The sequence below is a fragment of the Ochotona princeps genome, chromosome 10, assembly GCF_030435755.1.
Source record: "Ochotona princeps isolate mOchPri1 chromosome 10, mOchPri1.hap1, whole genome shotgun sequence".
Classification (NCBI taxonomy): domain Eukaryota; kingdom Metazoa; phylum Chordata; class Mammalia; order Lagomorpha; family Ochotonidae; genus Ochotona; species Ochotona princeps.
The window spans coordinates 45311936-45327520 of record NC_080841.1 but is presented as its reverse complement, the minus strand read 5'-3'; the positions used below and the strand labels follow the sequence as shown (position 1 = coordinate 45327520).

Genomic DNA, 15585 nt, shown 5'->3' with positions numbered 1-15585 from the left:
TTCATTTAATTTTCTCAAAAGAAACATAATGGAAATAAGGAGTTTATCTTTGGCCACAACAAAGACTCTCTAAGATCTTTTAAACACTACTAAAATGAATCTTTAGCTCATAAAGCAATGTATTCATTTTGTATTAATCAAATATTCCATAACTTGCTCCCTATGTTCAGAGCAGTAATTATATCACATTTGTCCATTTGTATCACCACCCTTTCCCAACAGGGTAGCAACAATATTGAATATTTTAATGCTAAGAAGAATTAACTGCATGAAAATTAAAACTGTATTTTAAAATAACCTGACAAACAGAAACATGCTTTCTCACAAGAATACACTTATCTGTTCTATACACACTACACATTCGCTATTCACTGTGGTATCTCTGCCATGCCTACTATCTACTTCTGTTTACGTTTAAAACACTGGCACAGGAAGGTCACAACCTATGAGTTAAGATGCCTGGGTCCCACCTTGGAGTGCTGGGTTTTGATTCCTGGCTCTGGCTCCTTATTCCAGCATCCCACCAGTGCAGAGCTCATGAGGCAGAGGTGACAGCCCAAATACTAAGAAATCCTCCCCCTCACACTGGGGACCACATTGCTCCCTACAACCCCTGGTTCCACCCAGCCACCAGACACTGGAAACAATTAGGTAGTGAATCAGTGGATAGGAGCGCTCTCTCTTTCAATCTGTGTTTGTGAATGTGTGCAGGTGCAAGCATTTATGCCTTTCCATATATTTCTCTCTTTTCTTCTCTTTGTATCTTGCTAGAACACAGATTTTGACAAATAAACATGGTTTCTAATCATTTCTAGTCTTTCCCAACTACCTTGGTCTTTCCTTGCTTCCCTTCTGCACAAAGTTTTGCAAAGTCTGTAAATTCAGGGAATAAACATCAGCAAAACAACATCACCGCACTTGTTTTCATATCATTATACTTCGTTACTGCAATTAATTTTAAGGGAAGGTGTTAAGGGAGAGTATCTATTGTTTAAGATATTTCATAAACTTTGTATTAAGTGAATTGTACTTACAGCATCTAGCATTTATCTTATACTGACAGGTTTATTATTCAAAATTTCTCACTTGAATAAGAGCAATTCATCTGGAATATCACAACTATTATGCATCATTAATATCCTAATGCATTATTCATGGTGGCAGATAATATTCTGAAATGAGAAGTCACCGAAAAAATATTACTCTATCATTTTCCACTATTGGAAGAAATACTTTCAATTAAAATAATGACACAGAAACTGGAAGAAAAGGAAAGAGGTTTTCATATTGTTCTACATTCAAGACTCAACTTCCTGGAGATGGATGAAAATCAGCAATGTCGTATTATATATACTGTGAACACAGACAAGTATTAGCAACAGAATCATCGAAGTAAAGTGTTGGACAGAAAAAAAAACCTTTTTAAAAAAAACTTACTTTATTTGAAAGGCAGAATTACGGAGAGGCAGGAACAGAAAGATTTTCCATCCACGGGTTTAGTCCCCAAATGGGCACCAGCTGGCACTGAGCTGATCTGAACCAGGAGCCAAGGAGTGAAACCATCCTCTGCTACTTTGCAGGCCATAAGCTAGGAGCTGAATCAGCAGTGGAATGGCCAGGACAGTGTACCTGCTATTATTCCCTTTCAATTAGGACTGATTTTCACAGAGAGAGAGAGAGAGAGAGAGAGAGAGAGAGAGAGAGAGAGAGAGTGTGTGTGTGTGTGTGTGTGTGTGTGTATGAATACGCACATGCACACAAATACAAGTGGTTATAAAATGATGTTCAGGAGACATCAATTTCTAATTTACATTTTAAAGTGTCTTTTACTTATGCATTGAAATATCCAGAGAATTTTTTATATTTTTTCTGCAAATATGAAGAATTACATTAATAGATACATGGCACTGGACTGCTTTTGGATTTTTGGAATAAACCTCACTGGTTTCAATGAAGCTTTAATGAGACTTTGGTTTCTTTCAAAAAATATTTTACTTTAGATTTTAGTAACAAACTAAATTTTCTACTGTACAAGTGTTTCCTAAATAGTGTGGCTCATGTTAGTTAATTTAAAAATTCATTTAAAAAATTTGCTTCGTCATGCTTCTGAATAATTTAAATAACACAGTTAAGAAGTAATTATCTTAGATCAACACTTTGGCATAGCATCCTATATGAGTGCCAGTTTGTGTTTCAGCTGCTATACTTCCAAATCAGCTCCCTACTAGTGGCCTGGGAAAAGCAGAAGATGTCCTGTTTCGGCCCTTGTTACCCATTTGAGGAACCCAAATGAAGCTCCTGGATCCTGGCTTCAGGCTGGCCTGCGCTGACCACTATGGCCTCTGGGAAGTGAAACAGCAGATGAAAGATCTGTATCTCTCTAGTTTCCTTCCTCTCTTTTCCCTCTCTGAACTTTTGACTTTCAAATAAGTAAACTTATAAGCAAGCTACTGACCATAGTACATGTATTATTGTGATATCTTCACTACTTCATTTATCTCAAGTTAATTGCCTGTTTGGACTTTTTAGATACTAAGTTTGCTTTTTCAAGAAAAGGATTTATGGGCCGGTACAATGACTCAACTGGCCAATCTTCTGACTAAATGCTGGCATCCCATATGGTGCCAATTGAAATCAGCTCAGCTCTAGCCTTTGCAGCCACTCTATATCTCTGTTTCTGCTTCTCTCTGTAAGTGTCTTTCCCATAAATCTATTAAGAAATGATATATTGTGAAGATTTTTAAGTTTACTGCATATGTAAGGTAAAAAAACTACTATGCCTAAATTTCCTATTTTATAATTATTATCCCACTTAAATTTACACAAAAATATTTGATGATTTATGTTTTCTGTCTTTAGAGCTAATTAGATTAATCGGTGGTTTGGCCAATTCCTTTAATTTTTTAAAAGAACAAATTTTATTTATTTGTTCATTTATTCATTTAGTTTATGCATTCATTCTTTAAAAAGCTGACAGCGTCCATTCCACTGGTTCACTCCCCAAATGCAGACAAGAGCTTGGAGCTCAGGAAACAACCTAGGTCTCCAAAGTGAGTGGCAGTAATCCAACACTGTTACTTGCCAGAATGTGCATTTGTAGTAACTGCAGTCAAGATCTGAAATCAAGACAGAAAGAAAGAAAAACAAACAGAAAGACAGACATATAACAAGGGAATTTCAAACAGGCTGGACAAGGGCATAAATGACAATAAACACTTTCCATGAACTTTTGAAGATTCCTCATCGGTAAATATGTATGTGTTTATATGACAGATATAGATGTCTTCTTTAAGAAGTCTGGGTTACTCTTATACTCACGTACGTAAATTATATCCTTATGTACTTAAAAAAAAGAAGCAGAAGATTTATTTGAAAGTCAGAAGCACAGGGAGAGAGGGAGGGAGAGAGAGGGGATCTTCCATCTGCTGCTTCTCTCCCTACGTGGCTACAATAGCCAGGGTGGAACCACCTCGAAGCCAGTAGCCAAGAATTTCTTCTTCATGTCTCACATGGGTGATAAGGGTTCCCAAGCATTTGAGCAATCTTTCACAGCTTCCTCAGGCCATTAGCAAATGAACTGGATCAGAAGTGAAACACCCAGGCAAGGAACAGCAGAGATATGGTCCTCAATATGGGTTGCTGACTTCACAAGCTAAAATGCTAGCCCCCTAAGTTCCTCCTTTGTTTATTCTTTATTAACTGTCTTGAAGATCTATATTGAAAATGATTTAAATGTATTGCTTGCCCCTTCTTTCCCAGCTTGCTGTATTAACCACTTAAAGACAATATCTATAAGACAATTAGAAAGTTGAATATAGTTTGTATACATTCACCATCTTCTCCCACTTATTTGCTGCCACATTAAGGACACCTTTTCAGAGACTAGAGACCTTCCACACCAGTAGCTCCATGGCAATCAGTGCTGAGTCTCAGTTCCTCTAGTGCATCTGCACGGAAAGCTCACCATGCCCTGCCCAGCATCTACTGTGCTCTGTCTGCAGCACATTCCCAAGGGAAATGTTCACAAAACTCAGCTCTCCATTTTCTACATTTTTCTACACTCTTAGGGATCTTTACATTGAAAAGTAAGTTTGGCTGGATTCATATTCTGTGACTCCCATTTTCTTCCCCTGAGCTTGGTTACACACACACACACACACACACACACACACTCTCTTACTTGCAGGAAGCATTGTTCATGTAATGTCTTACAACAATTTTATTTACTTTGTCTTAAAAGTGATTTAGTCTCTTTGCCAAGATCTGAAGAATTTTTCCCCTCAACATTTTTTTTAATTCTTTTATTTTGGCAATCTTTACATAGTTGATTAGGGCACAAAGGGTCAAGGGCTACAGGATAGTTGGTGAGACCATTGTTTCCACATTAATATTTTTTTCTGTATCCAGGGTAAGGGAAGAGATAAAGGGAAAAACCCCACCCAGCATCCCACCCATCCCAGGTCCCCGGCGTGGGGCATGCTCTGAGGGTCCTGCTCAAGCAGTTTTGATAGTTCAACAGTTCTGAATTGCTGTCAATCTGGCCACTCCAAGCATGATGAAATCTATTCAGAATCCACTGGCTGACATAGTCTCTTCATGATTGGGGTTCTGAGATCAGCAGTTCAGCTGGAGGGATCTCAAAGAAACATCACTTGAGGTAATCCCAAACCTGATTTTTGTGTGTGCTTGCCAGTACAGGGTCCGGCACAGTCTGTCACCCCAGTCAGAGTGGTTGCAATTGCTGGGTCAGTACTGTTTCCAGCCCTATCTTCAAATGAACCAACAGTACATACTCAATCCTCACGTAAACCAGTAGGAGCTGCAGCCTAGTTGGGACGACTCCCCATTACCCCCACCAGGCCTGCCTCTACCCTGGTTCCCATGTTTGCCAGTATGTACCTCACATTTGTTCAGGCTATCCCACATCCCATTCAGCCCTTGCACATGTCAGTGGGCACTGAAGCCTAGTGCAACCCAACCTGCCCTATTATCCAGCCCACACACATACTGGCAGGTGCTGTTTTGTCTAGTCACTCCTACCCCAATCAGAGTTTCTTCCTAAGTGATTAGGAAGTTTATTGTACTAGGAGGCTAGCTATGCATGATGACTTTCCAGTATTGAGTTTACGGATAGTATAACTGAACTATAGTTTTAGTGTGTGTGTGTGTGTGTGTGTGTGTGTGTGTTTCGGTTGCATACGCACAGATTCCCCTTTCTACCCCCTAGCACTTCCCACCACCACTACTGTTTTCCCCCTTATTATTACAATAGATAGTACTTCAGTAACAGTCATTAAGTCCAACATTCTGCTACTGAGTGTATCACGGCACTCTAGGTATAGACATGGTAGATAGACTATTACCCTATTATCAGGATATTTAAGTTTTTTTATTAAAGATTTACTTTTATTGGAAAGCCAGATTTACAGAGAGGGGGAGAAACAGAGAATAAGATCTTCCATCCATTGATTCACTCCCCAAGTGACTGCAATGGCCAGAGCTGTGCCAATCCAAAGCCAGGAGCTTCTTCCAGGTCTCCCACATGGGTGCAGGGTCCCAAGGCTTTGGGCTGTCCTTGACTGCTTTCCCAGACCACAAGCAGGAAGCTGGATGGGAAATGGGGCTGCCAGGATTAGAACTGGCACCCATATGGGATTCTGGCGTATACAAGGTGAGGTCTTTAATCTCTAGGCTACCACACTGGGCCCAATTTAAGCTTTTTTATTGATAGTCCTGCTTTTATTCAGGGGTAGCGATGCATAAGCAATGTATCTTCACTTCCTGGTACGCTAGTCTCCATTTCACAATTCATGTGTGAGAATATGTGCATTAACATGTTTAGCTATATATTTATTTATCTTAATATTTTGCATTGAGTTTGCCTTGAACCAGAGACAGCATATAATATTTTTCCTTTTTGTATCAGCCTATCTCACTGGGCTTAAAGGTCTCTAGTGCAGACCATTTTGTTGCAAATGCTACAATCCTTTTCAATGGCAGAGTAGTATTCCACGGAGTATATGTATCTGTTTCTTTACCCATTGTTCTTCCAATGGGCTGTTTCCTTGTCTTTGCTATGGTGTATTATGCTGCTATGAATATTGGGTTGCCTGTCACTTTCACTTCCTCTAGATATATTTTCAGAAGTGGGATAGCTGAGTCACATGGTAAAATCTACCAGATAAACAGACTCAACACCTTTACTTAATGCTTTTAAATGAATTAAAATTTTCATAAAAATAACAGATTCTCTACAAGAATAGTATACATTATAAACTCAAAAATAAGTACAGAAGAAACTTGAGAAGAGAGCTGATGGAGGAAGAGAGGAAAATGTGCCCTTCTGTTGCTTTCTATTTAATTTCTTTCTGAGGCTTTCTAATACAAGTATTTTGTCTTTCTTCTTTTCTCTAATATTCAACATCTCCCACGCATTTTTCAACTCTTATTTAATCCTCTTTGGATTTTTCAATGAATTCATTCTTCCATCTTCTATTTCTCTGAAGACATTGCCCTGTGGGTTGATTTGCTCTAGGTTCCTTCTAACTCAGTCACTATTTCTAAAATTACTTTAACTTTTCATTTCCTCTCATCCTCTTTCAGCTCTCTTTGGAAGTCTCTTCTGCACTCATATTATTTGAGTTTCTAATATATATTTTTCAAGTAAAAAGTCTGCTATTTTTCTGAATCTCAGTGCATTTAAAAATGTAAAGTAAAATTTGTTGGGTCTGTTTATTTGGTAGTATTTTATTACCTATAGAAGTCATTCTGCTCCTTACCCACTCTTTTTTTGCATACACATCTAACATTATATCACATGAATAAATTGTATGATTATAAATAATTATTTATATATTAAAATTATAATGCTACAGGCAGTTATGGTTCTAAGAAAAGCAAGCACACCTTTGTCAACTCTGGATTTTTTCTATTCTTGGGAAGTATGGCTTCTCTTTGCAGGAGATTTACTGGTTCCACTTTTTCCTCTCCTTCTGTCTGCTCCATCTCTATTAGTTGCCCCTACTGATCCTGCTCAATCTGGACTACATCATCAACAAGAAGTCTTATGTTTTTAAAGCAAATAAAGGTGTTTTAATAAAAAAAAAAGAAGACTCTGTCTGGGATGGAGACCTCATTTGATTAGTTATAAAAGCGCACAGAAGGAAAGTTGCATTGGTAAAATCCCATCCTCGCCTGCATCTTGTACTTCCTCCTGGGGGAGGTTGATCTCTCCCCATTTGCCCATGATGCCTTCAGGGATTACTGACTTGTTGCAAGTTTTCAGAAACAAGACAATATATTCCACTTTCTCCTCTACACTTACTACCCTTAGTAGAATCAACTTTCACCTAGGATTTTTGGTTCTGTTTTGCTGTTTTGGATACTTCAGTTTCTATGGTTTTAGAGCTTCACCATCATCATATTGTCTGTTTTCCTGTGGTAACTCAAATAATTAAAAAGAATACGCCTCTCTGATAATATCATTTGTGCCTAAATACATTTTTGTAACAAGGCAAATCTGCTTGAAAATCCTAAAAATCAAAAACTCAACTTCTCAGTTGTAAGACATAGAGACTAAAATTAAAACCCATTCACCTAAGAGTATGCAGTAAGTATTGATAATTATGAAACAGAAATCGCTGATTAAATCATGCTGTCAAGATGCAAATGCTTTTATTTTCTGGCAAAATCTATGCTTAAATTATGAACTATTCTCTTTGACACAGAGATCACCTGAATAGATTTCTTAGGAATAAGAAACACAGCCTTTCAAAAAACAAATCCCACTTTTCATTAAAAGGTTTTGCAGCTTAAGATCTTCTGGGATCACTTCCAGAAGCACATATAAAATTTAAAGTGTGTGACTACTTGTGGCCAGCAATGGTTCTGTTCTCCCTATCTTTATGATAAACACAGAAGACACCGATTTGAGAATAAAAAAACCATACCCTATTTTCTACAAATGAAAGTCAAATCCAGATATGCCCATATCATGCCAGCTACACCTGAAGTTATCATTTTAAAGAAGAACTGGAGAGCATGAGCATTAACTCTTTATTACTACAGGAAACTGAAAAATCCATCTTTTCAAATGTGATTAGCCTAAGACTATTTTTTTCTTTTAAAACAATCCATTAAATTTTAGTAGTTTAAGATATTGTGCTTTGAGACTGAAAAATAAAATAAATGAGACACCTCTACACCTCAGGGCATTCAGAGGTTGGCATTTGTACCTGGAGACATATATGCACATGCATTTAGCATGAGAAGGAAGTGCAGATATTTATTCCAGAATTAATCCCATCCAGCCACATAACAGAAGCCCAGATAAACAAAGTACTTAACAACCACAGCAAGGAGAACCTAGGGCATTTAGAAAAAAATAAGAAGACTGACTGAGCCATGTAGGATATCACCAGGCACAACAATACAGGAAGCATACGCAAGACAGAATGAACAAAGTCAGAGGAGGTAGAGGTCAAACTGACGTCATGAGGGATCCCCTAGCAATGTGGGTTGCAAAAAGAAAAAGACCATATTGTAAGAACTGAAAAACAACTTACATTGGTCTACTGAACTTTAATTTTATTCCTAATCTGATGCTTAAACAAGCTTGGCTTTTCATATGCAAATTTTCAGATTAATTAGAAAAATATGAGAGCATAAAAACAAAAATGGATAAAATGTCAATTTCACCAGATCCTCAAGTCACTAAGTAGTCAATTATCCCTAGTGGGAATTAAACAATTTATATGGATGCCCAAATCTTATTTCAGTGCTTGGCTTTTACATGAAGCACCTATGATAGAATCAGGGGTATCAATTTTTAATATTGTAAATCAGCTGTTACAGAACCAAGAGAACAACAGTTACTGGTCACTTTAACAACTTACCTCCCATTTCCAGTCACTTCATTCATGTTATGGCAGTTTTAGAGGCCTTCTTGCTTGCTCTTTTTAAATACTGTGTAAGCATTCCTAACTCAACTCCTTGTATCACCTGAATCCTCTTTGCGGAATGTTCAAGAACTTAGCACTGAACATTCCCTCACTTGATTGCATCTGCTGAAATATCACTGCCTCAGAAATATCTTTTTTCAAATGGTATTGAGGGAAGATAATTCTGTCCCTCGTAACTGTTTGCTCTGCTTTTCTTACAAGTTCAGAAATTAACCTACTTATTGACTTGTTTCCTTTTCCACTAGACTACAAACATCACTGGACAAGAGCTTTATCTATTTTTGCAACAGTGGTATTCTATATCTCTGAATGCCAAAAGGCTCGATCACAATTTTTCTTAATGTAAGAGTGAAAATATTTTTCCTACCCCTATTAAGTTTCTATATGATATGTTCCACAGAAAATAACAGAGCATTAATAAATAATGAGTAAATATTGAGTATCCCACCTTGGAATTGGAAGTGGACTCCAAGAAACAAAGTCTGTTGCCAAACCCTTCTGCTGCCAAGCATAACTTCTGCTGTTCTTTGTGGATGGTTGCAGTGCACTGCAGAACGACTTCATCATCCTAAAAGAGGGAGAAAAAGAAAGTGAGATTTGCTGTCAAATCACATTTAGAAAAACATGACTTTAGCCACACTTTAAAAGTCTGAACCAAAAGGAGGACCAGTACTACAAAGAAAATGAAATCTAAAAATAATTAATTCTGTAGCACATTTCATTTGCAAAAGAAAAAACAATCCTGTGGGAGACACAGGAAGGGCTATGGCCACTCAAGGCAATGAACAGTTTCTAAAAGTTATTACTGATCACCAGGCACACCAGCATGAATAACAGTCAAACACAAGCTTCTGATGCTGGCACTCTCACATTCCACTTTAATCATCAGATAACCAAGAAAGTGTGTAATACATTCCAAAGACATCAAATAGCATCAAGAGTGGAACAAATTCTGATAGCAGGCACACTTATGATTCCAAAACACAGGAAAATAGGTCAAAAGCAAAACCTCTGTATTAAAATTAGCTGACAGAATCATTTTTAATTCAACCACATTTTGGCTAATTACAGGGACCAGCATCGTAGATAGCAAGCAAAGCTGTCATCTGCGACGCTGGTACCCTGTAGGAGTATCAGTTCATTTCCTCACTGCTCTACTTCCAATTCCCACTATTGGTCCCAGGAAAGCAGCAGAACATAGCGCAAACATTCGAGTTCCTGCCATCCATCTGGAAGATTCAGATGAAGCTCCTGGCTTTTGGCTTCAGCACATCCCCAAACTAGCCATCGCAGCCACCTAGAGAGTGAACCAGTGGACGGAAACTCTCACCCTTCTCCTTCTCTTACTTACAAATAAAATATTTATGTATTTAGTAAGTTACTTATTTATTTAAAAATAATTTTTAAAATGCCTATAGAGGCCATTTGCTTGTTCAATGAAATCAAGCATTGGAATCTGATCAATTAATTAAAGGTTACAGGAAGTACTATACAAAAGAAAAGTAGAATCAGTATTTTTAAAAGCAATAATAGTTACCATTTTTAAATACAGCATCTCAATTTAATAAGTTTCAAATGCATCGAAAGTCTAACCACTTATATTTAGATATTTCAGTCTCAAAGCATCAGAAAATTGTAAAACAGAGTGGTAAAATAATGAATATATTCAACAACTCTTTCAAAAAGACGCAGCTTTAAAAAGTACAAACAGGTGCATCCTAGAGGTCCTGCAAGCAGGAGGAATGGGAAATAAAGGTAACTGGATGTGACTGATCTTCAAAAGCAGGACACAAGCAGTATCTGGCTAACTCAAGCTGTATTAATTGGCAAACACAATACCACTTTAAATTTAACATGTTTAGAACACTATGTATTTGCCTTTCCTTCCTATGTAAAAGTAGAAATATTTCATGGCTGGATTACCACACTATGCAGGAGTCACGTCTGATTTTTAACAACCACTTCCCAATTGCCCCTCCAGGTGCTTGATAATTTCCCATGAACATTTAATTGTTCATTTAAAAAAAGTCATTAAATAGGCTTCTTGGATGCTGATGGCTATGTAAATACCATTAAACAATTTATATACATTCATTCCTCATTATCCACAACACAGTAGTTCTAAGAACTCCCTCCTCTCAGATAACCAAATTCGTGTATACTCAAGTTTCTTATATACAACTGCAGAGTATTTACATGTAACTCAGGGCTCACTGTGTAGAGTAAAGACACTTTGGGAACAAGAGCAAGAGAAGACAAAAAGGTTTGGTAGATACAGAAAACAAACCAAAACCTTTTGGGACAAACAAGAGCAAGCCTGAAGAGAAGAAAAGGCATACATTATACCAAAAGTATGTGTGGGGCATTAAAAAATTCTTGGAAAATACAAATTATGGAAAATCTATACATGAATTTCCAAAAGAAAGCACCTAAATAACCTTGTCTTTTAATTCCACCTCCAATAAACTGTTTGAAGTCCTTGTAGTATATGCCTATCCCAGTACTAATTTACCTAATATTCACCTCATGCCTATAAAAAAGATTATTCACACATGTTCAGATGAACAAGGCACGAACACAAAATACCTTATAAATTACAAAGACTTAACAGACATATTTCCAGAAGTTGATTATTAAGCTTAATTTACCTGAATATAAGTCCTTAATTGCACAGACCTTCTGGAAATTCAATGATTACTACCTATAAAAGTACTTCTCAAGCCATTAATAAACATCCCAGTACCACCCATTGATCATGCTAAAATGCAGACTCCTTTCTACACTTCTTAGGAGAGGCTGAGCCTACATTTCTAAAAAGCTGTCAAGGACAAGAGCCATTCTCTGCAGAGCTAGGACCCAGAATGAGTCTCGGAGACGACAGGGTCTCTGGGATGCATGAATACTCCAGGAGTTCAGAGACAGTCAACAATAGCCAAATGTTAAAAGAAGTCTGTGAACTATGGCCAAATCAATCCTTAGAGCTCATGTGAAGATTCCAATCAATATGCAGTATATTCCAATTATGTAAGGAAAGCAATGAGTATTAAATAAACCTATAAAATTTATCAGATCAACTCACACAAATTTCCCTTCATGGAATGCCTTAACATTGCATGGCGAAGTAGTTACTTAATTTTTATAAGTTTTATTTGAAAAAACAAGTTTTTTTAGTTGAAAGGCAGATTTTTCAGAGAGAAAAGGAGAGACACAGAGACAGAGGTCTTCCAACCACTGGTTTACTCCCCACATGGCCAGAATTGAGCTGACGCAGTTCTGGGAGCCAGGACCTTCTTTCCAGCTGCCCCATGGATGCAGGGGCCCAAGGCTTTCAGCAATTTCCCACTGTTTTCCCAGTTCAAATGGGACACAGATGCTTGCAGGCGGAGGATTAGCCCACTTATCCCACTGAGCCAGCCCCTATAGTTTTCTAAACCTTAAGTAATTAACCATAATAGAGAGGGAGCAAAACATGATGCTAATATCATGCTATTCCTGGAAACTATTTCCCATTTTGTGTAACAGGATGATCAGAAACAAAATCACTGATCTTTCATTATATAAATTTTGGATTAAATATGCTACATGAAAAAGAAATCTTAGAAGAAACCTCACAATTAGGTAAATGATACACCTTAAATAAGGGTGGTCTTCAGCTTATAATCACCAAGCCCTGTTGATGCTCTCCGCTCAAATGCATCAAATTCCTATTAGCTTAGTGCAAGCTACCATAATCTCTCATTTAGATATATTTGAAACCCAAATTTTATTTAGATATCTTTAAGTTGGGGCCAGAATGGTGGGGCTATAGTTTAAGTTGCTCCCTACAATACTGGTATCCCACACTGGAGCACCAGTTCCATTCCCTGGCGAATCCTCTTCCAAACTAGCTCTCTGTTAATGTACCTGGGAAAGCAGTAGAGGATAGTCAAACTACCCAGATGCCTACCACCCACCCATACAGGAGACCAACTCCTGTCTTTGGCCTGGTCTAGCCTTGGGTGTAGTAGCCATTTGGTAAATGAGCCAGGAAGTGAGTAATCTCTTTTTCTCACACTCTGCCTTTCAGATACATAAAAATAAATCTTTTTTTTTTAAAAGTATGCAGAATATTTTTCCATACTACAAATTTCTTTCCCATGGTGCTCCATCTTGAGGTTACGCCATCAAATTGATTACAATGTTCCTTGACTTAAAACATATCAATGGTTTCCTACTGTTCTAACAATGATCCAAAAAGATTCTTAAGCCAACATGATCTGCACTGCATGGTCTGGCACTAATATATGCCCAACAAACCTCCTATAGGGCTTCTGTATTTTATTAAACCCCTTTCTCCTTCCCTTTTAACATTTGCATTCAATTAAATCTAAATCTAACCTGACCCAAATGGTTTCCTCTATTTCTTGTTTTATGTTCTTATAGCATGGCATTTTTTAGTTTGTTTAGTTGTCATTATATATACATGTGAGTAATAATTAAAGTTTGATTATTAAACTGAGCCTGATATTTCTTAGAACTGTCAAAAATTAAAAGAGGCACTCAGTTAATGGCAGTTGAATGAATAAAAACACACAACAACCATGTTTTATAGTAACTTAATATTGCTAAATTAGCACTGCTATTTTATGGGATTGTCCCCCTCGAACACTACAGTTCAAGAGAAAAACTCAATATGAGGTAATTTTACATTCCTAACCAAAAGAAAGAATTTGACAAATGAAAAATTCATTTTTAATGCAGATAAAGCCCTTAGCAAAGAAGGTAGCATAAGATGTTCATTCAGAACCAGCTTGGAGTCATAAACTGACCAAGACAAAACGCTGGTTTCAACAATAAAGGAGCAATAACAGAAAACCTCACAAGAATGTAAGTGACAACTTGGGAGATTACTGTTGGAGGTGACAAGAAAGCAAATCAAAGTCTACAGCGTAATACTGTGGAATATCCACAAGCTGGTAAAAGAGTAGAGCCACAGCATTTTTTTAATGATATGAGCCTCTCTCACACAAGTTCTATCAGGGAAAAGATTTTCAATACATAACATCAAGGCCAGCAAGAATGTTAGCTCACAGGAAAAAGGCCAAAGCTTATCTGTTGAATGAATGCATGGATAAATAAATGACCTCTAATCACATTCTATTCATGCATGGAGGTGACTTTACAGAAATTTCTGCCTTTCCAGTGTAACAAATAAATATGAAACAAAAGACAGTTCCTTCAGTACTAACATCTTGATGCATTTCAGAACAGCCCTAAACATTTTATTTTTTATCTTCCCCCTCTTCATTTGCAAATCATTCCCTAATTTATATTAAACAGCAAGGGAAAAAATTCCATAAACTATTGTTACTTGTGGGTATAAACCACTTCTTTACAATGTAATAGCCCAAATTTCTTTTATAATTTGCATATGTACCATGGTAATTAGGAGCTGTGTGAGCAGATGAGATCTGTCCTGTTCACCAATATCTCCAATGACTAACATTACTCCTGGCAAACAGAATGTACTCTAAACGACTGCTCATCACAATTCACCTTCTAGTGTGAGAAATATTTGATGGTATGTTAATACATGGTATACATTTTTAGAAAAGGTAAGCTAAGGTGGTATTTAATTTCCAACTAAAGATAGTTTGTAAGACCCTAATAAGTGATTTGGTTTTTTATCTTTTTTTCTATTTTTATTGCAAAGGCAGATCTACAAATAGAAGAAAATACAGAGAAAAGTCTTCTGTCTGCTGGTTCACTCCCCAAGTGGCCACAATAGCCAAAGCTCAGCCAATCCAAAGCCAGTAGCAAGGATTCCCCCCATTCCCTGCTACTGGTTTCCCACATGCATACAGGGTCCCAAGGCTTTGGCCATTCTCGACTGCCTTCCTAGGCCACAAACAGGGAGCTGGATGGGAAATGGAGCAGCCGGGATCCTGGTGCGCACAAGGTAAGGATTAAGCTACTGGGCCATCACACAGGGCCAGATTCCCTGCTTTTATGAAGCCAGGAAATAGAACAATATAGGAGGAAAATTACTAATCCTTTATATTATAGCTGTGTACCATAGAGTGTGTGGCATTATCACACAATTCAATTGGATCACTCAATAATACAGTGTCTTAATTTACCCTATTTGCATCTAAACATAATAAAGCTCTTAAAATATTCTTCTCATGCATAATCTAAGTAATCATATACTTTTCAAAACTCAAGAAATAGTAACTCTCATTAGAAAATGCCTCACATCCTGACAGGTACATGCAAGAGCTTACTAGGTTTGTGCTCCAAAGTCTTCATAGAATTTCTGTAATTGTTCCTCTTCCAGAGTTACAGTTTCTGAAATTTTTCACAATTAGCTTCAGCTCAAAAAGCTTACCACATGTGCCTAATGCTGTGACTAACCTATCCAGGAAGTCACATTAAATTCCATGAAATAACAAGTCAAACGTAAAGAAATCCTTTAGTTGGAAAAAAATCATTTGGTTAAAATTAATAGTGGTCATATTATCATCTGTTTTACATCAATGTAAATAATTAATGTTTAATGAAGTGTGTATATGGGGTTTGATTTCTTTTTACTGAATTCTCTTACATACTTCTTGTAGCATTTCTAACTTTTTAGAACAGCTATGTA

At 37.2% G+C, this 15585-nt stretch overlaps 1 protein-coding gene across 1 annotated transcript in view; it reads right to left on the bottom strand.

The window, feature by feature from the left end:
• The window catches only part of RYR2 (ryanodine receptor 2), a 663784-nt gene that overhangs the window by 449550 nt on the left and 198649 nt on the right, over positions 1–15585 (bottom strand). Inside the window, exon 2 of the mRNA XM_058669392.1 lies at positions 9409–9528. Coding sequence (XP_058525375.1) covers positions 9409–9528 — 120 coding nt within the window. The remainder of the gene's footprint in view (positions 1–9408; positions 9529–15585) is intronic.